The sequence below is a fragment of the Sceloporus occidentalis genome, unplaced genomic scaffold (assembly GCF_023333645.1).
Source record: "Sceloporus occidentalis isolate IW3139 unplaced genomic scaffold, rSceOcc1.0.p SCAF_3, whole genome shotgun sequence".
NCBI lineage: Eukaryota > Metazoa > Chordata > Lepidosauria > Squamata > Phrynosomatidae > Sceloporus > Sceloporus occidentalis.
In genome coordinates this window covers 24,480,285-24,505,834 of record NW_028316983.1, presented here as the reverse complement: position 1 = coordinate 24,505,834, position 25,550 = coordinate 24,480,285, and the positions used below count along the sequence as shown (strand labels likewise).

Here is a 25,550-nt window from a genome sequence, read left to right as displayed (position 1 = left end):
ATTTTCCTTTGTCACCACTCATTGCTTGAACACGGAATGTATCTTTCACATATAATACAATGGAACTAAATTAGACAAAGCTCCTTCCAAAGGAGGACTTCAGAGAAGGGGTAAACTATTTACAGTATCTGACCAAGTGAATAAGATGTGTCACTTGAACAGCATGGTCTCTCTTTAAAATTAAGTATGATAAACCAGCTCTTCCCTCTGTTTTAACTGTATTATAGGGGAAGACTAGTTCTGGCAGAAAAATAAGTATCAGCCATTCTTCTTTGCTGCTAATATGAAAAGCAAATTTTTTCATGAGATATTAACATATTAATTGTACTAGAAATTAAGAAACCAACACCTAAATGCACAAGAGCCTTCTTTTCATGCTAATCATCTGCCCTATCTCTTCTCCCTCAAACATTAAACCACTGGTCCTGCATGAAATATTGAAATAAAGCCTCTGCAAGATTATTATGTCATGCATATAAAACACAGCTCAATGCCTGGATTAATTTACTGAAAAGAATCAATATTTAAAATAGTTTGCTTAAAGAAACTGGCATAAACAGACTACAACATGATCCAGCACTTATCAATTCAGCTGATTTCAACAGAAGTTAAGCCCATGCTTAACACCCCAACAGAAAGAAAATAATATTTTTTTTAAAAAATACTTTGGATATACTGTGCTGCAAATTTGTGCATCAGTTAATGTAATAGCTTTCCATGTTCATATCCATCGATTAGTTCCACATAGTCCTATTTTCATACAGACAGTTGACTTTTTAATATGTGACTACAGTAGAAATATTTCATTTTTCTCCAGGTGTCAACTTGAGCATCGATGTTTGTTTTCTTTCCATAGAAGTCAGTATAAAGAAGCATGTTTTGAGAAATAGGGATGCACACCTTGTAATAAAGCAGATGTTTACATTAAGCACAATACAGCAATTTATTTAGATGCTTAAATGAATACAAAGGGGAAATAAAGATCACAAAATTATCCATACTACAACAATGTGTCATATATTAGATGGTATAAATGAATACAACACCATGTTGGTGTTAACTAAAGATAAAACTAAATATCCAAAAATTGCAGCATTCATTTCTGTATGCTGCTTTAACACAGTACACTTTTATACAGATCTAAAAGGTGTCAAAATTAGTAGCTGCAAACTTGTTTCTTGCATGTGATTTTTTTAGCTTAAAAGATTTCAGAAAACAGTTCTGAAATACATAGTCATCAGTTGTAATGTCAAGGATATTCAAGAACAGGAAAATTCTATAATACAATAGAGTCCAGATATATTTTATGTTGCTGGCCTCTGTTTGAGATTGTACAAGGTTATGTGCAAAAACTAAGTCTGTCAAAAGTCATACTATAGCAGTTTCAAGCTTTTTGCTAGGTAAACTAGATACAGCATTTATTACACAGCAGGGCAACACTTTAAAAAAAAAGAACCAAATCTATGATGGATACACAAGAACAATAGCATAAGCATCACTTGAATAGGTCTAAAAGACTGTACAAATATACATTTCAACTATTCAGAATGATACATGAAAAAACAATTTTCCCAGAGTCTACTATACACATTGAACTGGTAGCTCATATGTTGGCCCTATAACTACCATGTGGAAAAGGGTAATGTTTAAAAAGACATACAGCTGAACATATACAGAGTGAAATCAATGTTGAAAATGCCGATAAAATAAACCTTTGCTTTTCTTCAGTGAACAACTGGGAGCCATGAGGATATCAGTTTTCACATTAAGTTACTGTGCTTGTCACAGCAGATATTCTCAAGTGAGATTTGCCAACAGCATACCTTGAAATAAGAACTGGAATTGGTGGTCTCACAGCCAGTGGCCAGACGACCTTGCACTCAAAAGGCAGTACCAGTTATGATGAATTCTAGCAGTCGTTCTGAAATGAAAGTGTGTAGACAATTGTCAAGTGGAGGATATGAGGCTAGCAAGTTGAACAGCTTATGCTTGCTGGCTACTCAGCTCTACCCCAGTTAGGCTACTATGCATTGATTCTGTAACCCCATCAGTCACACTGTCAAACTGGTCTCCATCCTCACTGTCAATTGTGCTATTCTGCCACTCCATCTGCTGATTGGACAAGCTTTCTTCAATTTCTGTTGCATTTTTCCATTGTGATTGGTCCTTAGACCAAAACTCACCCACTTTTCCATAGGAACTATTCTTCCATTTTGACTGTTCTTCATCACTCTCAGAGGCAACACCTTTAGTTTCTGCAACTGGTTTTCTATTATTAGCATCTTCACTTTGGGAGGATTCATCTGTCCAAGTTTCTGGTTTCACTTCAGATGTATTATCTTCAAAGTCAGATGCTTGCTGAGAACCAGGTCCACTTTCAAATGGCGATGCTTCATCTTTCCATTCAACAGCATCATCACGATCTTCTTGGTCACCTTCACTCTCTGAACCATCAGCAACCAACTTTGTTGGTTCTTCTGCAGAGCAACTCTCATTGTATTTTGGGTCTATTTCTACTACTTCTTCTTCTTCTTCTTTTTGGTCTTTTTTTCCTGGAGACTCCACAGTAGCTTCATTAGGAGTCTCTTTAGATATGCTTTCATCTGGATTCTCATTTATGCTATTCACAGGTGTTTTATGACCAGAGTTAGAAACAGATTCCGCAAATGGACTATTGCTTTCATTGAATTCTTCAATATTCTCATAACTATCGGAAGAACTTTCATTGTCTTTGTCTAGGTTTATTTTTTTATCAACAGTTTTGCTAGCATTGACTCTAGAATTCTCTTCATCATGGTTTTCAAACAGCCATTCCGCATCAAAATCCATTTCATGTTTAACTTTATTTAATTCTTTCATGTTAAATCCTAGTAGGACGCCCAGTTTATACTTTTCACAATCTCTAACACATTTCTTCCTTTTGTTACTGAAGTGTGAAGCAATGTCAGATTTCCATAGCCAAAGACTGGCAGCTAGTTTTTCAATCTCCCTCCGACTAGGATACGGTTGCTTATTGAAATACTTTGTGAGAAATGTTTTTCTGGCTTCGTAGGAATCATCTTCATGACCCTTAGGATCTAAAGCCAATACTACAGGTTCTTCAGGCTTCTCCTCAAAAACAGAAGGGGAATCATCATCATCTATTTTTCGCTTCTTCAATAGTGCAAACACTTCCATGTGTTCATGAGCACGTTTCACAGGTCCTGCACCTGGAGATGGATTTATTCGGGAAGGAACATTAGATTTATCTTGACCATTCTGAGTCTTCCCCACACCCCTACAATGGACAAGGTGCAGTGTTATAGTTGAGGCAGTCATGTTACTGGTATACACTCCAAGGCAATGAATACATTTGTATGTAAGTTTCTTCTCTACTGGATGAACTGTTTGAATAACTTGGTGCCTCTCCCTTAAGTGATGTGCCAGTGCATCAGAGATGGGTCCTTTCAGGATGGAAAAGCACAAAGGGCAAAGTGTTTTCCCCACATCTTTTTTATAGGGAACTGCTGCTTGAGGAGAACTTTTTACAGGTACATCTGTCTTCTCCTGAATTTTTGGCTGTGGTTTTGGAGGAACTGGAGGAGTATTCTGAGCATGGTAAGCTACAGATTCAGCAGGGGCATCTCTCAAGTTGTAGGTAGTTACAAGTAAATGTATATTGGTGTGACTACCCTGTTGCAATGTTAAATCAAAGGTTAAAGTGGAATCAGTTTTGGGTCCCATTTCTTCATCAACATGAACCATTCGCATATGAGCAGCCATCTTTTCAACATCATTGAAAGTTGAACGGCAGTAAGGGCAAGAGAGACCGTGGATTAGCATGTGGTTAAGCAGTGTGTCAGTAGGCAAGTAGCGATTACAGTATAAACATTTGCTTGTAAAATTATGTATTTTCATTATGTAGTTAGCTACTGCAGGCACCTTTTCAGCCTTGTGCTCTTTCTCAAAATGAACACTGTACACATTTTCTGGAAACAGCTCATTACAGATTGTACAGATTTTCCATTTTTGAGTTGAGGACGTATTGACAGCAGCAGCACCTGCAGCACCAGCACCAAGAGGCTTGGGTGTTGACTGGGCTAATACTCTGGATGCAGCTTGAGACTGAGCTAATGATGATTTCAATGAGCCTGATGAAAGTGAAGATGAGTTGGCAGAGTGAAGAGAGTACCTTGCTGTAGCTTGTGATCTTGATTCCCCTCCAAGAGAGTAGGGTCTTCCATTCCCACTTGGAGAATACTGTTTCATTGATTGAGACTGCTGGGATAGGGAAACTGGAGAGCTACTACTCAGGCTTAGCCTTCCTCCTGTGTGGCTAACGTAACTGGGTGGGACTGATTTCACTCCATAGTTGTTCTGCTGTAAGTGAACGTTGGACATCATATTCACTCCTCCAGAATTTAGTGTAGGCTTTGGTATATTTAGTCGATTCATCATTTGCTGTGATGGAAGAGAGCGAACATTTCCAGGGGACAGGGGACCCATCCTCTGAGGAAGTCCCATAGGCTTTTTATCCTGTGGTTTTGGAGCAATTAGCATCAAAGGTTTGGATCTTGGGACTACAACATTAGTGTGCCCTATCATTGCTGTCACCTGATATCCTATACGCTCATGGTCTTCAATAACATGTTGTACTAAAGCTTCGTATGATTTCGGCATAAAGAGGCATCGTTTGCAGTGAATCATGCCCTCTTCTCGGCTACTAGAACTTAAAGATACAGCCCCATTGAGTGACTTTTCGCTTGCCTTTGCTATATAAGGTGCAGCAACATGCTGAAAATGTTCCCTGTAAATGTGCTTTCTAACTATTTCGTAGAGAGGATCTCGGTAAGTGCACTTCTTACAGTAATAAACAGCTTGTTCTACACTGTCAGCCTGCTTAGGTTTAAGGCTATCATGCTTGTTTTTATCTTTAAAAGTGCTGATGCCTGCACTTGGTGTGTTGGCATTTGGAGCATGAAATATTTTAATGTGCGTTTCCAAAGTCTTTTTGTCTGCATTGAAAGTACAGTAGGGACAATTAAGAAGGATCCTGTTTTCAAAGTCTTCACTATGAACATTTCGGAAATGACTTTTGTAGGCAGAAAAGAATTTTGAGGAAAATGGACATGCACTGCAGCAAAAGGGTTTTGTCCGATAGTCCTTAAACAAAAACAAAAGAGAAAACAATCATCATCAAAATTACATTCATATTTCCCAAGTACAATGAACAAAATATCAAGTGAAATTTACAGAACTGACACCGATTCAGCATTCTTTTTTTTAAGCTTGCAGAATCAATTTTATAGTTGTGCTTGTTGTTGTGTTCCTTCAAGTCATTTCTGACTTATGGCAACTTAAGGCAAACCCATCATGGGGTTATCTTGGCAAGATTTGTTCGGAAGGGACTTGTCTCTTCTTCTTACCTAAGCAAATATTATTCAAATTGTGTGAAGAAGCTGTCAACTCTTTCTTTTGAAAATGTGGCTGCAATAGTTAATAGCAGTGGCCACCAAGACATTGCACAAAGGTATTCTGAAATGTTGCAATTTTTGGTCTGTAGGAAATCCTAGCTAGCTGCAATTTAAAATCAAATAAATGTACTAAAATGCCTGCATACAATGTCACAAGGAGAAGGAAGAAGACTTTTCATATCATAAAAGCACTTACAGTGTTAAGTTATGTATTTGCATATCAGCTTGACCACCGATTAGGCAGGGTGATATATAAATATTAAATAAATAAATGCAAACACCATACGCTCAAAAGTCCAAAAGCAGACTTGATAATCCAAATGGACTTGAACATGTCTCAGAATGCTTTATGAATTATGTAAGAAAGCCATTCTTTGGTAACTAGAATCAAATCATCAGGCCTTGGTTTATTCAGTACCATAACTTTTGCAACACATTACATTGGCCTTTCTGCTACTTTCTTGAAGTTATAGAATAGGGAATTATTTCAAAATAATTTTAAGATTGAAATATGAAAAGGAATTACGGTATGTTGCTTATAACTGCAGAAGTTGAACTAGGTTCTTCAAATGCTAAAAAGGCAGTTTTCCTCTCTCATACACTACACTCTACCTTGAATTATGAATATTTTAATAATACAAATCATCCACACTGCCTGTGTCTGTTAGTAGCAAGAATTTTATAGAAAAAGACATTATTTTTTATCTCTGAATATTTGATCACTGCAAATCAAACCAAATGATATGGGAATTCACAGTTTCCCGTTACTGTATCAGCCACAGTGAGCCTTGGACTTAAGCACATGATGAAGGGGACGAAAAGCTACTACAGTTGCCCCTCTGTTTTCACAGACTTGAAGTTTATGTCCCTCACCCGTTCATTGGCAGCAAACGGGGGACGCATGCCGCCATTCAAGCTAATGAGGATTGAATATAGGCGAATTTCTGTTTTCACGTGCCAGGGTGGTGATGGTCTGGAATGGATCCCCCGCGAAAACGGAGGGTCGACTGTACTTTTCAATGAACTTTGGTTAGCTAACACTAGATAGGAATAAACCATGGTTTGATATCCTTATTTGGATTAGTGAGCAAATCATAATTCCCAAGTTCAGAAGCAGTGAGAACTCTTGTTTAGTTCTAAAGAGAAAATCAGAAGTCTTCAATCCCCTTTCTCCCACTGCCATGGAGGAAAGACAAGAGGATAGCATGTCAATTCAAGATGTGCTATAGTGCTCTAATTGCTTCCTATTAGGTATGAACTGGGCCTGTAATTAAGCCAAGGACACCAGCTTTCCAAACATGGACAATGTGTTCTTTCTAGAAAGTTCCTATGATCTTACTACAAGTTCTGATTTTGATTGTACAGTTGTCCATCCCAATTTGCGAGGGATCTGTTCTGGAACCCACCCCCTCCCCCCGTGAATCCGGAAAAACACAGATATTCAAGTTGCCATAGATTTCAATGGTGGTGTGTTCCCGTGAATGCCATTGTGCATGCGTGCCTCAAACATGCACATCATTTTGTCCTTCCCTGCTTGTCACCCTGCAAATGGGTGAGACCGTAGACTCCAAGTCCAAATTGGGAGGGACGGCTGTATTAAAGCTTTCAGACATCACTAATGTCTTGTCTATCACACTCTTTAATTGCAACTATTTGGGGATAAACTCAGTAAAGAGTCATTGATGAGCAGACATCACATTAAATCATGGTTTCTCCTTAGTTTAGAAACCCAGACCAATGTTTCAGATTCTAAACATTCAACAAGCATGATTCAGAGTTGCTTGTCTGCTCTTGATTTCTGTCCTCCCAATTTCCTAAGTGCATAAATTCACTCTTGTCTCCATGGTGAGAAAGCTTCTGGAAGAAAAGCAATAACCATAACTATGGTGATAGAATTCCAAGACATAGCATGTTAGTCTGAAAAATCAATATGCAAAGGGATCTTGTAGCACCTTTGAGACTAAGTGAAAAAAAGAAACTGGTAGCATGAGCTTTTGTAGATCTGAGCCTACTTCCTCAGATGCATTATCATCATGCTGTTGTTGTTGTTGTTACATATTCCACTTTCCCCCCAAAATTGGGACTTAAAGTGGCATACAATTTAAAAGAATACAATTAAAAACATACAAGTCAGCATTAAAATAGAATTAAACTGTTACAGTGTTAAAATACACAATTCATTAAAAGAATAAAATGCAGTCGAAGGCCCTTTCTTATGTCCCCACCTACTATGCTTGGTGAAGTAGGGTCAAGTCTATGAAAGTTCATGTTACCAGCTTCTTTCTTTCAATTAGTCTCAAAGATGCTACAAAACCCTTGAACTGTAACTATGGTTTGTCAACTAAGTTAAGCCATAGTTTGTGAATTGAGAATTTACTTCAAATTATGGCTTCAGATGCTAATTCACTTGCTATCATAAAACTTATGTTCTACCTCTTCAATTACCCTATATGAGCCCTGGTGGCACACTGGTTAAATGCCTGTACTGCAGCTGCTCACTCTCAAACCATAAGGTTGCGAGTTCAATACCAGCGAAAGGTCTCAAGCTCGACTCAGGTTTGCATCCTTCCGAGGTCACTAAAATGAGTACCCAGCCTGTTGGGGGCAATTAGCTTACAACTTAGGGAGTGCTTAAGTGTACTGATAAGTGGTATAGAAATGTACTTGCTATTGCTATTGCTACCCTATCAAAAGGTAGGTAAGCTCTCTTAACTGTGGTTAGGCACAATATCAGAACTGAACTCGTTGCCTTACCAAAAATTTCACTCTCAAATCTGGTAGACAGCATTAAACTGTTGAAACCGCTAATTAACGAGTGCATAAAAGTGATCTGTGCACTATACTTTTCTGTCATGATTAAATGATGAAAGGAATTTAGAACAACCCCAAAGTTTGTACATATTGTTAAATTTCTTAAATATATTTAACTATTTTCTTAAGCTACAGCTCATCATAAAACAAATGATGGATTTCTTAAGGTTACACTATGTTCTCTTTCTCCACCTACTCTCCAAACCATTACCATTTATGCACTAAAATTAATCAACATTTACAGGCTAAGCATGGAATATAACATAGCAACTACTGTAAAAATGCAATTTCAAACTTACTGGTATCAAATTTAAGAAACTTTTAAGCAACATTATTACTAACCTGATTTTTTGTAAGTGAAGGGTCCCACAACCCAACATCTTCCCATGTAGTGTTTTTCAAATAGAAGTCATTGGGTTCAAATTGTTTAAAATCCTGCAAAGATAGAAAAGATTTGCAAAAGCCTAAATTGAAATAATATACTGCAGGATGATGTGTATTAAGGTTCAAGAAACATACACCAACCAAGAATTACAAGTACAGCAATTCAGAAACAGTGTCCCAAAGAATACAACACACACTTTAAAAAAACTAAGGGACAGATCCAGAAGAAATATATTTAACACTTCCTGCAAAATGAAACAGTCTTTTAAACTGCTTAATTCTGGTTGGCTCCTGTCCCATTTGCTCCTATGAAGTCAATTTAAATTTTAAAATAGCATCTACTGCAGAGTTGTGCAATTATCACTCACCTAAGATCTAAGAATTTATTCTGGGCAAGGAGCTTCTATCAGTGCAGTGATATGAGGCAGTGATATGGGGATGGAAATTTCTGCAGGAGTACAGACTACTTCGTGCACTGGTGATGTATTTGTATTTTTGTTAATAAGTGAAATATAATCTAGGTAATAGACGATAAAAGTAAAGTAATCTTTAAAAGCTAGTATACATTAGAAGCTTATTACTTGTAAGATGCTGCCTTCACACCTGTCAAGGAAAAGAAGTGGGAAAGTCCCTGCACTATCCCACAAGATATTCACGGTGGGAAACAAGATCCCACTGATGTAAAAAGGCACAACTGCCAGTTATCTGATTGGAGCTCTAGAGCCTTTCTAAATACATTAGACTCAGTTGCAGAACCCATCCACTTCATTGCAAAAAGATGGCAAAGAAACATAAAAGTGATTCAGTTCCACAGTATTTTAGATTTGCCGTGTTTTCACATGTTTTCGTTATGAAATAATGCCAAAATGATGTGTCCGTGTATTGGCAGTAATCTCAAACTCTTGATACTAGAAGGGTATCACTTGCTAGATACTTATTTAGCATGTTATTCTCTCAGTTTTAGAATACAAGATTTTATCACACCAAAATTCACACGATACAGTGAGTCCTTGTTATTCATTGGGGTTTGGTTCCATGTACACCTGTGGATAACAGAATCTATGGATGTTCAAGTCCCATTAAATACATTGGTATAGCGTCCATTATATAAAATTGAATATTAAAGCTTGATACAATGTGCTCACATTATATGCGGGCGCACCTTACACGGATTTCAGCATACGCTGAAAGATGTGCCAGAAAAAGCCCTCGTGCGTCCCAGAAGAAGTAATGGGGCATGTGCCGTGCTGTGAACCCCATTATTTCTAATGGGGCTCCAGCATATGCTGGATTTCTCTTACGCAACGGGGGTTGGAATGAATCCCCTGCGTAAAGGAAGGGGCCACTGTATTTGAAATTTGTACTTTTTTTGAATATTTTCAAGTCATGGATGTTTGAATCTGTGGATAAAAAAATCCATTGATAAGGAAGGCCAACTCTTTATGGATCTCTATAGCAAAACAAAACAAACAAACAAACAAAACAAAAAAACCCAATTCAAAGCCCCGTTTTAGCAGAACTGATGATGGTCACTTATATTCATGACACTTCTTTGCAGCCCAAGCTCAACTGTTAAGAATATAGCTTCATATCCAACACACTCAATCAAATATTGTAGCCAAAAGGCCAAATTCTTATCTGGAAAAACAGGTTCGTATGATTTCTCTCATCATAGATAAAGCTTTGCTTGCAATAATGAATGATCCACCATTGCCTTGTCACAGTAACAAGCCCTTGCTTTCTTCCAATCTTGAAACTACAACCCCCCCCCCCCCCACACACACACACAGCTAAAAGGTTTAATAGGAAGCATTTTGGAAACATTGGGGTTGCTGCATCGCCCGTGTTTCTCTCTTGTGTACAATTACCCTGTGTAAGAACAAGAAAATAATATGGGGGCTTTCTTGAATTCTACCTTGCCATGTCATCATGGAAAATATTCACAAATACTAAAAAAAAATCAAATAACAAAACATGTTTTTTTGTAAGTATCGAACAACCCTGATAATAATTTTGGACTGGTGAGAATCTTTGCAATTTGGGACTAATTCTCAAAATTTGTACAAGGGTGATTTGCATAGAAAACAGCGTTTTCTGTGCCCAAAAGAGCTTTTTCAGCACAAGAAATAGTATTTTCCCACAAAAGGATTTTTCTGTGCAAAAAATGCTATTTCTTGCACAAAACAACGTATAAATTTTGTGCAAGATTAGTCCCAAATTGTGAATATGCTTCCAAAACTCCATAATTTCTGAAGAATGCAAAGAAAATTGCCGTAATTATTGATTGCTTCCTTTGAGAAGAAAAACTGCATCTTTAATATCAACAAGGGTATCCCAATCCAATAGTGGCCAAATGTGCAAGGAAAGTAACCAACAAAGGGACCCAAATGATACAGGAGAGGGCTGCCACTCAGCTAGGTAGATGAATTACAATGTTAATGTTTGCTACCACAGCCTCTTTTTTGTCGCTGTAGAGGTTTGTATATTTCAACCAGACAACAATCACAATCCCGCAAAATTCAGTGTGCCCTCTGCCAAGATTGTCATTCTTTGTTGGTGGACAACAAGAGGAGCAGTAGAGGTGCATGCAGCTATTTTCCTTTTGGTGGATGCACAGCATTAACATAATTCACAGGGATCCCTGGAAGGTCCTTGAGGACAACTGTCACAGTGCATCCTACTGAAGGAAAATAGCTGCTCGTGTCTCTGCTGCTCCCCACACTTACTCTCCCCTGATATGGAAACGCCACACTGAAAAAGTGGGTTTGCAAAATGTAACAAAGCTACTGTATGTGCCATAGATATGTCTCCTGGTACAAGAGGCTATATATTTTGGACTGGATTTGGACAGCAATGAAGGTCAGCTGAAATTTGTAAATTCCAATTCAGGATTGTTAAGGGCCCAAATGACTGTTCTAATGCTAATATACCACTGTTTGTCTAAAATGCCCAACAACTCAACTGAATATATCCCCAGTGAAAGTGAAACTCCTCAATGCAAATATAACCAAAGAAGCTCAATGAATAATCATACTTACTTCTATGTGTTCTTTACAGTATTCCAAACCAATGTCACTTAATATCTTTTTCACAGTTTTTCGGGCTTTTCTTAAACTGCCAAGGTTGTTGACAGGAAGTTGGAACATAGTTTCTACTGGGGGAGAAAAAGAAAGTAATTCACTGAAAGTATATTGCCTGTTAATCAACTTTACTTTTACGTTTACATTTTTAACTCAAAAGAAGCAAAGACATCCTACCCATTTTGTTTTAAAAGATGAATCAGCTAATGTTTTTAAAAGGCGCCCAAGAGGGTGGAGCACAAAGTCTGAAAAATGAAATGCAGAGCACAGAACTCAGAGTTAATCTACCACACACTATTCCCCACATTGAATAATGTACATTTCAAATCATTTTAGCTCAGTTTGATTGTCTCATCACAGAAAAGTGGGACAAAAATAATAAAAAAGTGCCCCCCCTTATGAAAAGTCAAAATCATGACAGAAAAGCTATTTTAAACCAGGGTCTACAATTTTGGCCACCACTAGTGCCTAAACCAAGCAGTAACTAGCATTCTGAATAGTATTTGTAATATTTTAAGCTGGACTTACAGCACTGTAAATATTGGTACACTGGTGCCTCGGGTTACGAAATTAATTCGTTCCGCCATTCCTTTCGTAACCCGAAAATTTCGTAACCCGAAACACTTTTTCCATTGAAAATAACTAATGCGTTCTATGACCTTTTTTAAATTTGGTGGTTTTTTTAAGGGTCATCAGCACCTTTGCCCTTCTTGGATGACGGTTCTCCCTCTTTTGTGAAGAACTGGTCCAAGGATGTCTGCTTTTGCCGGGCCTTAAGCAGGTTCCTAAAATGGCTAAGCAGACATTATTATAATGTGCAATGGCATGGCTGGTGAACACCGTCTCAGGGTGATGCTTCTCAACATAAGAAGACACATTGTGGAATTGCCGCAAAATGTCTTTCATTTCTGCCGTTGGCAAAAATGCCCCCGCCGCCTCCTCCTCCTGGCCCCTGTCAAAATGGAGCACGTCCTCATCCACGGCCGAGTGTTGCATGGCCGCCAAGGCCTTGAGGTCCTCTGTTGTGAGGTCCTCACTGTGCTCCTCAATGAGTTCCTCCACGTCCTCGTCGTCCACGTCAAGTCCCAGGGACCTTGCGATGGAGACAATCTCAGTCACCTCTTCTTCACCTGGCTCAGCACCCTCGGTCTGTGACCCTTCCAAGGAAGAAGCATCAGGCCACAGCTTCCTCCACGCAGCAATCAGGTTGCGCCTGGTGATCTCCTGCCAGGCCAAGTCCACCATCTTCAAGCACACGACGATATCGAAATGCTGCTTCCAGAACTCTCGCAGGGTCAGCTGTGTGCTCTCCGTTACATCAAAACACCGCTTGAAGAGGTGCTTGGTGTAGATCTTTTTGAAGTTGGCAATGACCTGCTGGTCCATGGGTTGCAAGAGGGAGGTCGTGTTGGGCGGCAGAAACTGGACCTTGATGAAGGAGAACTCAGCAAGGATGTCCTTTTCCAGGCCAGGCGGGTGCGCAGGAGCATTGTCCAAGAGGAGGAGGCACTTCAAGGGCAAATCCTCTTCCTCCAGGTACCGCTTCACAGTCGGGGCGAAGACACTGTTGATCCACTCCACGAAAAGGAGGCGTGTGACCCATGCGCGGCCATTGGAACGCCACATCACTGGCAACCTGTCCTTTTGAATGTTGTGTGCCTTGAAGGCCCTTGGATTTTCTGAGTGGTAGACCAACAGGGGCTTGATCTTACAGTCCCCGCTGGCATTCGCACACAACGCAAGTGTGAAGCGGTCCTTCATAGGCTTGTGGCCTGGCAATCTCCTCTCCTCCTGGGTGATGTAGGTGCGGCGAGGCATCTTCTTCCAGAAGAGGCCCGTCTCGTCGCAACTGAACACTTGCTGCGGGACGTAGCCTTCCTCCTCCATCATGGCCTTGAACTTGATGACAAATGCTTCGGCAGCCTGGTGGTCTGCGCTGGACGCCTCGCCGTGACGGACAACAGAGTGGATCCCGGTCCTCCTTTTGAACCTTTCAAACCAGCCACGTGAGGCTTTGAATTCCGGGGTGGCTGGCTCTTCCTGGGAAGAAGTTCCTTCGCCTGCCTCCTTGCTGGCCAGGTCTTCAAAAATGGTGGTGGCCTTCTCACAGATGACCGAGGTGGTCACAGTGTCCCCGGCTCGCTCCTTTTCTTTAATCCAGAGGAGCAGCAGGCGCTCCATCTCCTCGTGCTTTGGTGTCCTCTGCTTGGCAATCGTAGTCACGCCTTTCGCAGGAGCCACAACGCCTCTGATGGCCTCCTTCTGCTTGAGGACAGTGCCAATTGTCGAAGGGTTTCTTCCATACTCCTTGGCAATGTCCACCAAGCGCACGCCCCTCTCATGCTTGGCGATGATTTCCCTCTTGTCCTCCAAGGACAAGGGAGCCCTCTTCTTTTTGTCACCGCTGCTTTTATCTGTGGCTTTCTTGGGAGCCATAGCTCAAGCCTAAAAAGGACAAAAGGCACAGACACTGAGCAAAAGCCACAATTGGAAACCACCCCCACCCCCATGGTCACACTCTCTGGCCCACATGGGACCAAGGCCAAACTTGCAAAAATCGATGCCCACACTTTGAAATCATCACAGCCATGACCAAACCACCCCAGAACCCAAACTCAAAGGCCAGAAACCCCAAATCTAAAAATGCAACCCCATGGTCACACTCTCTGGCCCACATCAAATCAAGGCCAAACATGCAAAACTCACATCCCACACTCTCAAATCATCACAGCCATGACCAAAGCACCCCACCACCCCACAGCAAAAGCATGGTCACACTGTCTCACCCCACAAGAAGAAGGTAGAAATCCATACACCTACCTGTACGTACAGAAATTCCTGATGGCAGGTCTTGATCCGAAGTGTACACCTGGCACTGTACACGTACAGTACAAAGCCAGAACAAGTCCAAAGGCAGAAAGCCAGAAAAAGTCCAAACCTCCACTGGAACCACGAGTTAGAGTTCAGAAGCAACTCTTCCTCACCAGTCCACAAGGCCAGACAAAGGGGGCAGATCAATGGAAGCCGGCTTTTGTTTCTGAAGCCAGGCCACCCCCCCCAATTTCGTTAGCCAATCCAGATGATCAGCTTGATTTCTCAAGCCAATCAATACTGCTAACGAAATTCAAAATTCGCGCCAAAGCTAACCCCTAACCCAGCCCCCTTAGCTAAGAGAAGGCTTTCCGTTAGCACTGGAAAGCCTATAGCTGCACTTTGCAGCATTTGAATTTCGCGCCGAAATGAATTTCGTAACCCGAAACAGTTTTTGCCAATCCAACTTTTTCGTATCCCGGAAATTTCGTAACCCGATCATTTCGTATCCCGAGGCACCAGTGTATTGACATTTATTGTTGTTGCACCAGTATAATGACAAAGAGTCCAAAAAGCCCACCTTAGAAGCCAGGCAGAGGCACCAATACTGGAATTTCTGAGGCACTGGGTAAGAAGCATCTACATCTCTCCTGGCAGAGAGGTGCCTTGAGGCAAACAGTTGTGCAGGAGTCCCTGCGGATGCACACCTCCCTACTGAGAGGGGTCTGACCCTTCTTGACTCTTGTTCTCCAGTGCCTCATAAATCCCCATACTGGTAAACCTGTCTGGCTTATAAGGTAGATATAGATTTGATGATGAAGCCCTGTCATCTCCTGAAGTAGGATTTTGGCTGTCATTCAAAATAATTTGAATGCCACTCTACAAACAAAAAGAGTTATTTACAATTAACACCAACTACCATTAAATATCAGTCTAAATGTAAGTTCAAAACTGTAGTTGTCTCTCAGAGCTATCTGAAGCCACTCTGAACTACTCTTCACATCCAAGAACCTTCCTGGGTAAGGGAAATCCTAGTGCAGAGCATGTCGGGGTTGGGAGCTACTGCTGTAAAGTGCCCCAAGCACCTCCTCAATAATCAATACCCCACAGCCTGCCCTAAAGAAACAGCTGAAGTTGGTGTTGTTAGCCCAAGGGAAGGGCCAAGAGGAAATAAAAGAGACTGCAATCTCTCCACACATTATGAACTTCTCCAGCAGCAAACATGCCAGCTTTCTCCATCCACTATTTCAGCCTCAGAACAAGAAAAGCCAATAGGTTTTGTTTTGGGGACCAATTCCATTTGTCGCCAAGGAACTTAACTATGGCACTTTACAGACCGCCCAAAAAGGGCGGTCTGCCGGCACCGTCATTTGCTGCGTGGAGGAGCCCCAGCGGCCAAACAGTGTGACTCCTCCACGCAACAAAAAGAAACCAAAAAAGAGGCTTCTTTTTGCACTGCGGAAATGGCGCCCCAAAGCACCAATGGCGCACCGGCAGCATCATTTCCGCTGCGCGATGTGCAGACGTTAGGCGTCCACGACGTCAAGATGGTGGCGCCCATGTAGAATGGGCACCGCCATTTTGTATGCACTCGGCACGTACTAGGGTTGGGGCATCCGGAAAGGACACTTTTTACCTGTTTGTAACAGGCCCAAGTTAACTACCTCCTAACTTTGAAGCTGGTTAGGTGACACAGAATGCTCTTATGTTATCAGGACACTCCCCAGCCAAAATGGGAAGAAGGCTGGTGGCTTGTCATGTCTATCAGAGGGCAATGCCACACATATGATGTGTGATGGATTTCGAACCTTTTCTTTAGCATGATTTGCATTTACATTTTCACAAAAGATGGCTGTTGTTCACACAATGCTTTCATTCCCCAAAAAGCTACATTAGCTCTATGATGCTGTAACTTCCCTATTTTCTGGTTCAAGTCCATTCTGTATGAATGCAGTGGCGTTATGGCTTTTGAATGAGAAATGAGGAACATAATTAATGAGCATCCCCAGCTCAAATAGTGGAGTCAACAGAACTCTTCAAGGATGACACAAGTACAGAAAAAAAGAAAAGAAAAAGAAATCTAACCAAGCAGCATCTAGGGAATTTTTTTCAAAACTTAAAATGACTGCTATTTGCTAAAATTCAAGGTTTTAATCATTAAAGTTTATTGAAACATTATTCTTAATAGTGTAACATAAAATGAACAAAGTTACCACAATGGTCACACATCTCTGGATTTTTCATCCCAATCCCATAACCCATATGCCACTCTACATGGCTCTTTTCAAATTGCCCACTGAAAGCCTTACATTAAAATTTCAATTGCTGGCATCAGTATCCGGGTAATATGTACAACCAAATCATCCTTTTAATCCTAATTCAGTCCTTGATGTTTTGGCAGCATCTGTAGCTCACAGATATTGCAACTCCTTTAAACTGAAAAAAGATCATTCCACAAACAGATAGGATATGATTAAAATACGTATTATCTATGTTAGGTTACATAGGTGTTTTTTCCTCGTTTTTGCATACGACTACAGGTATAACTTCAATTAACAAACCAAGCATGTTCCTGGTCATTACTGCTGTAACATAAAATCTGGTACCAGAGGCAGAAATAACATGGAAAGGATACTAATAGATTTTTACTTCATGAAAAAGAGTTGAACATGTTTCAGCAAGCTTTTTATTCAACCGAATAGTACACACATATAAAATGAAGCAACCAGGTCAGACAAGCCTTGCACAAGTAAGCAAAAACATTTTGAATGTTCTAGAGAGCAAAAACATTTTGAATGTTCTAGAGACCACCTGAAGGCATCTTTCAAAATGCATCCATGAATGATTTTTTCTTTCACTTGCCTCAACTTTTCTAATGATTTCCATTTTTGGTGGGTAAACCTATGCTGTTTTAACATGTTTCAGGCTTGCTCTCCCCTTCTTGTTTTGCTGTTCATGCATGCTCTGTAAGGATTTCTGGAAACAGCTGCCATTTATTTTGTCTGTTGCAGGCAGGCACACTCAGCTACAATAAGACTGATTGAAGCAGAATCCCATCCTTTCCCAAATCAAACTTTATGGCATTGTTTACTGCAGACACACCGCAACAACCTGATTCACAAAGTTTGTGTTTCTCCAACTGTCTTTCACTGTCCAACCAATGTGATGTTGCTAAAAATTGTCCAGCTAGAGCACTTGTTCCCAACCTTCCTAATGCTGTAACCCTTTAATACAGTTCCTCATGTTGCGATGACCCCCAACCATATTGGAGTGGTGTCTCGGTTCCTAAGACCATCGGAAATGTGTTTTCCGATGGGCTTAGTCTTCTCACAGCCTTCCAGAACCTTCTGGATCCAGTCCTGTTCCACTTTGTGGTTCTGTGCCTTCAAATCATTTCTGATATATGGCAGACCCCAAGGACAACCTATCACAGGATTTTCTTGCCACGATTTGCCAACCGGAAGCTTGGCATTGTCCTCTTCTGAGGCTGAGAGTGTGATTTGCCCAAGGTCACCAAGTGGGTTCACATAGTTGAGTGGGGTTTTCCAACTCTGATCTCCCAGAGTCCTAGTCCAACACTCAAACCACTACACTACAATATATGATAGATCTCTTCTAAATTAAAGTTCGTTTAGTTGTTTTTTAACTTTTGTATTAAGAGGATTTTTAAGAATTGTATCATGTTTTTGAAGTTGTATGTTGCCATGGTTTCTGTACTGGGAGAAAGGTGGGATATTAATCAATCAATTAATTAAATTTTACTTTGTTTTGTCTGTGTTCCACTCCACTAAATAAAGGTGACATGAAATGGAGTTAGTGGGTACAAGTTGTTAAACAAAAAAGTCTTGCAAGTCTCGGTATGCAGAAGGTGCACAATGTTAAGAACTGCATTAGGCACACTTAAGACTGCTGCCACACTGCAGGATTAAAGCAGTTTGGCACTGCTTTCACTTGTGCTGCATCTACACTGGAGAAATAATCCAGTTTGAAACCACATTAACTGCCCAGGCTGAATGCTGTGGAATTCTGGGAATGATGGTTTGTTCCAGCACCACAGCAGAATGGCAGTTAAACAAAACAAAACAAGCTTCATTTATATACCGCTTCATACCGCCTAAGCAGTGTCTAAGCGGTTTACAACTGTAAGCTAAAGCTCTCTGACCAAGGTGACCAATGCCCTCACCACAAAATGTAGGGCACTCAAGCAAAAAATGTAAGACATGTCCAAAAATAAAAGCTAAAAACAATTATGTAATTATAAACTCATGCTTCTTAGCCATGCTCCAAATGGAGGACATTTTGAAAGAAGGTTGAAATGGAGGACATGTCCTGGAAAAGGAGGAGAATGTCTGGTTACCTTGTGTATCATCCAAAATACATTGCATTAAATAATCCAGCTTGAGAGTGATTTAACTGCCCTGGCTCAGTGCTGGGGAATGCTGGGAATTATAGTACACTGTGGCCCCAGAGCCATCTCTGACAGGGAATCACATAACCTTCCAAATGTAGTTGAACTGCAGTGCCCAGAATTCCTCATCAGTTACATCCACACTGCAGAAACAATCCAGTTGGAGACTGCTCAGTGCTGGGGAATACTGGGAATTGTAGTCTATTGTGGTCTCAGAGCCATCTCTGGCAGAGAAGTCTCAAAGTCTTCCAAACACTAGTGTTCCCAGGATTCCTAGCATTGAGTTAAAGCGGTTTCAAAGTGGGTTGTTATTCCAGCAGTGTGTGAGAAAGATATACAAGCGAGGGACTGGATTCATTAGTTCACTCACAAAAGGAGAATGTCTGTGTCCAAAACACACTGCAGAAATGGTCCAGTTCAAGACTGCTTTGACTGCCAGGGCTCAGTGTTATGGAATCCTGGGAACTGTAGTTTATCGTGGTACCAGAGCTCTCTGGCAGAGAAGGCTAAATGCCTAACACCAGAATTCCAGAGCATTGACCCAGGGCAGTTAAAGCTGTCTCAAAGTGCAGTGTGTGTGTATGTGTGTGTGTGTGAGAGAGAGTGTGAATGAGTAACTCGCCTGGGCTGAGGCTGCTCTGAAAGTAGAGGAGGATGAGGAGGGAGCCAGCCAAGGGAAGTGGTCAGGACCATCCGGAGGAGCCCCTGCTTTTCCTGATCATCGCAGCCTCCTCCCTTCCACTGCATGCCCCAAAGAGCCAAATGGCCAGCAAGAGGCTCTGCTCCCAGGCAATGCCACCACCTCTGCCTCCTCTCCTCACGGCCCTGAAGAGCCCCTCATGCCTCCCTCGTAGTCAAGAGGCTTCTGGAGAGGCGGCTCTAGGCTCCCCCCCAACACACACACACTGCCCCACTGCTGGGAAGGAGAAGAAGCCTCTGCTGCCCCATGGAGACAGGGGCGCCCCACAGCAGGAGAGGTAGGAGGAGGAGAGGCCCTGCTCGTCTCAAAGGAGGACGAACACCTAAGGCAGCACAAAATGGGGGGCCTTCCAGGGAAAGCGTAGAGGATGTGATCAAGAACAAGCTCTAGAGTCTAGAGTCCAATGGTCCTAGGTGACACCTGTGAAAGGGTCTTGCGACCCTCAAAGGGATCCCGACCCACAGGTTGGGAACTACTGAGCTAGAGGGAGGACAAAGAAGAAAAAAGAAACAAGTGTATAAAAAGACTTCTTTGTCAGAGGTTTTGTTAATTGAGTTACTGTATGCCTGTTTAAGGAAATGTAGAGATATTTTATCAGTAGAGATAAATATACATGACAGATATTTGGTCACAGTTAACTGTTATGAGAGCAGCTAGAAGATCAAGGAGGAAGTATATATGCCTAGTACCCAGAATTGTGCAATGTATGTTTGCATGGAAACTGTGCTCCCCATCCACAACCATTATCTGCTCACAATTACAAATGAAGCACAAATCTTACTCAAGAAAATTTGGATCTTCAAAGTCTTCCTATGACAGGAATTGAAGTTTAGAAAGATAGAATGCATGACACCACTGTACTGCACTATTGTAACACACTGCTAATCCTTACTAATTGGTCACATTTCTACATAATCCTCCATGAACTATTCTCTCTCCATAAAATTCTATTATTTAAAAACCTCAGATCAGTCAGTGGATATATTTGAAAAGCTCTCTGCCAAGTGTATATTTGCCTGTGTGACGTTATGAATAAGACACTCTCAAATATTGACCTTTAATTTTATACTATGGCTGTGGGTCAAAGAGACAAACAGGAAATATTTTATGCCTGTTGTAAACAGTAAGCCCTCCCATACTGCACTTACAGAATTAGTGTGATTCAAATGTGGTAGTAGTTCTTCATCTGAAAGCAGGTTGCCTCAAATCACAACGGTTTGCTAAGCAGAATACATGTTTCCTTGTCTTAACAGCTATTAAGATGCTCTCTTCCCAAACAACTCAGTAGAGTGCACTGTTTGCTTGTCAACAGCTAGTTCCAGTGATCAACTTTCTTTCTGAACCTCTGGTTCCATCTAATTTTTTTTAGAGCAATCTTATTAGTAAAGGTATTTTCCTGATGTTCAAAATGGTCAGAGAACTAACTCCTTTTGTATTTTTTTTTATTTTTAAAACAGGATGATTTACAAACATTTTTCTTAATATTTTTTTCAGTTTATTTTTCTTCTACATTCTTTAATCAGTTATATACAATGAAATAATTCTTTTTTTATAAAAAATAAGGGAGTGAGTCAGTCCTGACATATAGGAATAACAAAATAGTATTCTTAGTGAGTATTGTCAAAATATCAAATACTTTATTCTATGCACAAAATAAATAGAAAGCAAACGTGATTTTAGAAAGTACAACACCAAATATTTCTTGTTATACTGCAACAGAAACCAAAATTCTGAAGCTGATTAGGTTTCTAACCTACACTGGTCCAAACAGACTATGAAATATTTAGTCCTATAACATGTAACAGCAATTGAGAAATCTACAGTAATATGCCTGAGGAAGACATATGAATTGTTTCTAATTAGGATATTGTCAAAGCAATCAATCTATTCAAGAAATGTTCTCTGTATGATTGTTGTTGTTCTGTCTTCAAGCCACTTCCAATTTATGGCAAGCCTAAGGTGAACCTATCATTAAGTATTGTAAGCTGCGTCGATCCATAGGGAGAGGTGGGAAATAAATAAATAAATAAATATTATGGGATTTAACAGGATTGAGTGTTACTTGCCCAAGGTCACCCAGTGGGTTTCCATGGCCAAGTGGGGATCAAACCCTGGCCTCCTTGAGTGTAATCAGATGTTCAAATCAACACACCATGCTGACTCTCACCCAATCATATATTCTGTGGTATAACAATAATTTGTTGCCTGAAAATAATGTGTTGCCTGATCTCAAGAGCAACAGCTTAAATAAATGCAGTGCTTATGATGGAATTTTAAGAACTGTGTTACTGCTAACAATAAACAGCAGTAATGCAGTTTATCAGTTAATCAGTGTTAATGGAATCTCCATAAAAAACAAAGCTCTGCAAAGACCATGTCTGAATAGGACAAAAAAACACATTCGGAGTGAAACTTCACACTGAACAACACAGCCTAGAACTCTGCATAGATCTGAAGCACAATAGCCACTTACCCAGAGAAGAATTCTGAAAATGTGAGCTTCTAGACACACAGCAGTAAAATGTGTTGTGTTCTGGTAGATTTTTGTATTTAACAGCTTAAATGTTTCTATGGCATTCTTCCTATCCCAATCCTCAGTCTAGGATTTAGTTCTGCTTCGAAATCTGTCCTGCAAAACTGAAGTGCTGATGTTTTGAAAAATATTTGAAATTCCCTAGACCTCCCATCAAATGTTTAGGTAATCCAACTACCCAAGATTTTTCCCCAAAGCTGTCACTTCTGAAGCAGCAAATTCTCATAAAATACAAATATCTTCTGTGTCTTACACCGGCTTTCCTCTATAAATGTAACGTAGTAAACATACTGCACACCAAACAATTATTTCTGATGTGTGATAACATTTATTTATATGCTCCCTTTCTCCCAGAATGGGACTTGAGGCAGGTCACCAAAACCCGACAATACAAACAAACAAACACATTTAAAACAATAGAAAATTATTTTAAAAGCAAATGTTTAAAAAAAATAATAAATAAAGCCCCCACCTCAATATGAGAAGACTCCCTGCAAGTGAACATATTAGCAGCCTGCTTCAACAAAGGCCTTTGTCTTCTGGCAAAAGGAGAGCAGGGAAGGGGCCAGCCTAGCCTTCCTGAGAAGCGAGGTCCAGAGGGTGGGAGGATCCACAGAGAAGGCTGGGTCTCTTCTGTGTCCTCACCAAATAAGTGGTGGCGATGGTGGTGGGACATTAATAATAATAATTTTAATAATAATTTGTTTTATTTATATACCGCTATTCCAAAGATCATAGCGGTGAACAGCAAGTAAGCTAATTAGCAAGTAAGCTAATTTGCCCCCAACAGTCTGGGTACTCATTTTAGCGACCTCGGAAGGATGCAAGCCTGAGTCGAGCTTGGGCCCTTTTGCTGGTCTTGAACTCGCAACCTTGTGGTTTTGAGTGAATGGCTGCAGTACAGGCATTTAACCACTGCGCCACCAGGGCTCCTGGTGAAAGAAAGCCCTCCCTTGTAGATCTTAAAGATTCTGGCAGGTTTCGTATAATCTGGATCTAAACCACACAGGGCTTTATAGGTCATGACCAAGGCGGGTTATAGACCGCCGCTTTGAGGCGGTCTGCCGCCGCCGCCGTTTGCTCCGTAAGGGAGCCGTCGCAGCCACACCGCGCGGCTCCCTTGCGGAGCAAAAAAGAAGCTCCAAAATGGAGCTTCTTTCTGTGGTGCAGCGTCCGATACGTAAAGATGACGCCGGCCGTATGGAACGGCCGGCGCCATATTGTACGGACAGAGTCCGTATTAGAGCCAGGGGCGTCTAGAAGAGACGCCCCTTTTTTAAAATGGGACGTCCTGTGGACGTCCCAAGTGCCGGTCTGTAAGCGGCCCAAGACTTTAAATTGTGCCTGGAATTTAAATGTCCCTGATGACTTCTGTAGTTTACAAACACATTGAAACTACAATAAAAGAAAAAGAAAATTAAATGCTGCAAAAAACATTGGCTAGTTTCATAGTGTCAGTAAGAAATAAAGATGACACATTGATGTTCCCAAGATGGTGAGACATTCTCAGTAGCATGCACTGGAGTTTAGTGAGTGCTTCATTCTACTGATCAGTTTTAAGTACTGTAGTTTCCATTTCCTCAGAGTTGGAGAAAACAGTGTCAACTTTATCTGGGCCAGTAATATCTTAATGCTTGTGATGCAGGCAAGAGAAGGAAGTTAATTAACAGCCACATTACTAAGATGGAAAAACATGATGTGGAGTAAACCTATGACTGTCAGCATCTCAAAGACTGAAAACTCAGGTAAACAGAAGGTCGGAGACAATGAGCTACGCTAGGTGGAACTTTGTTCTGGTGAACAGCCAGATTACATATGGAACTGTATGAACAGAAATTAATTCGTAATTTGACTACATGCAAAATACACAAGGCTTTCATTCAAGCATTATATACCCAGTAAATTTGGCCTATAATTTTCTTTTGCATATAAAATATAATCATTTCTTATGCTAGACTGCTCATCTCTGTATTGCCAAATATCCTATCTTCATAGGAACCATTCTTTAGAGCAGATATTTAACTATACACATACCCCTTTGTAGTTGCTGAAGACAATGAGTTCATGGAGCTTTACTATTTCTGCAAGTTCCTCTTCTGCTATAGTTCCTGTATTATATGACTTCTGATTAATGCCTGAAGTGATGAATCAGAATGACATTTCTGCTATCAAAAAATTATATATTACATTTTGAATGGACATCCAACAAAAGGTGGCTGTTATCAAAAACTATAAGAAAAAGGCTAGGTGTTAAGATCCATTATAGCCAGGATAAACTAATCAGACATATACAGAATAGATCAGTTTGTCATCTTTAAAAAAAAAAGGCTGAAGAAATTTTTTAAAAATGCAAACAGGTATTACATTCAGTAAAACCTTAGAATTTTAAAAAGAATGCATATGGCTTATAAATATAAACAATAGTCCCTGAACAAAAATTATTTCTTTCCCAGTGCTTCCTAAAGACCGATGTAATTAATTACGAGGGGGGTATTGTAAAGTACAGTCGGCCCTCTTTATTCACATATTTTTTATCCATGATTCAAGTATCCATGATTTTATCCATGATTCACGGCTTGAAAATATTAAAAAAAAAAAAATCCAAATAGCAAACCTTGATTTTCCATTTTATATTAGAGACACCATTTTTCCCATTATATTTAATGGGACTTGAGCATCCACGGATTTTGTGGAACCAAACACCAGCAGATAACAAGGGCCCACTGTAATAATTATCAACCCGGAAGTTATTATGGTATATTGATGAAATTTTGTCAGTGTCATCATTGATCCCTAAGTGCATGATGTTGAGAAAAACAGCTCATTATGTCCTTTATTTTTGTTACAGGTTGTGCCAGAAGTGACTCAAGTGTAAATGGAGAAGACTGAGGCTCCCAGTGTGATAAAGTTCCTACATATGAAGGCTAATAGTGCTCGGCAAATTCATGATGAGATAGATGATGGTAGTTTATTGTGAGGGGGGGGGGGGGAAGGAATTTCCAAACTGAGCACAAGTCCCTTGCAGACGAGCCAAGACCTGAAAGACCATCACTGATGGATGATGTGGCCACACTGAAGAAAGTGGAATGTTTAATCCTGGAAGACAGACGATCAACCAGCCAAATGATCATGAATGAAACTGGTCTGTTATGGTAGTGTGTGGAAAATTATTCATGACAAACTGCACATGTCTAAGGTATCTACACACTGGGTTCCATGTTTGCTAACCCCTTTCCAGAAAGAAACACGTCATGACCTTTCAAGACAGATGTTGATGAAGTTGGAACAGGATGAAGATGATTTTTTTGGTCGTCTGGTAACCATGGATGAATCATGAATATATCAGTATGATCCAGAAACCAAAACCATG

At 40.5% G+C, this 25,550-nt stretch overlaps 1 protein-coding gene across 9 annotated transcripts in view; it reads right to left on the bottom strand.

The window, feature by feature from the left end:
* Positions 1-499: 499 nt before the first annotated feature.
* ADNP (activity dependent neuroprotector homeobox) overlaps positions 500-25,550 on the bottom strand; it is a 64,636-nt gene continuing 39,585 nt past the window's right edge. For 2 of the 9 annotated variants that reach the window (XM_089513830.1, XM_089513825.1), the window contains exons 2-4: positions 11,687-11,802; positions 8,607-8,699; positions 500-5,142 (exon numbers count right to left, since the gene is read on the bottom strand). In XM_089513830.1, the coding sequence (XP_089369956.1) occupies positions 1,984-5,142; positions 8,607-8,699; positions 11,687-11,794 (3,360 nt within the window). In that variant the 5' untranslated portion in view covers positions 11,795-11,802 and the 3' untranslated portion in view covers positions 500-1,983. Of the gene's footprint in view, positions 5,143-8,606; positions 8,700-11,686; positions 11,803-11,905; positions 11,974-12,427; positions 12,444-16,848; positions 16,867-25,550 lie in introns of those variants that run through there. The other 7 variants (XM_089513823.1, XM_089513826.1, XM_089513821.1 and 4 more) reach the window with 6 other exon arrangements.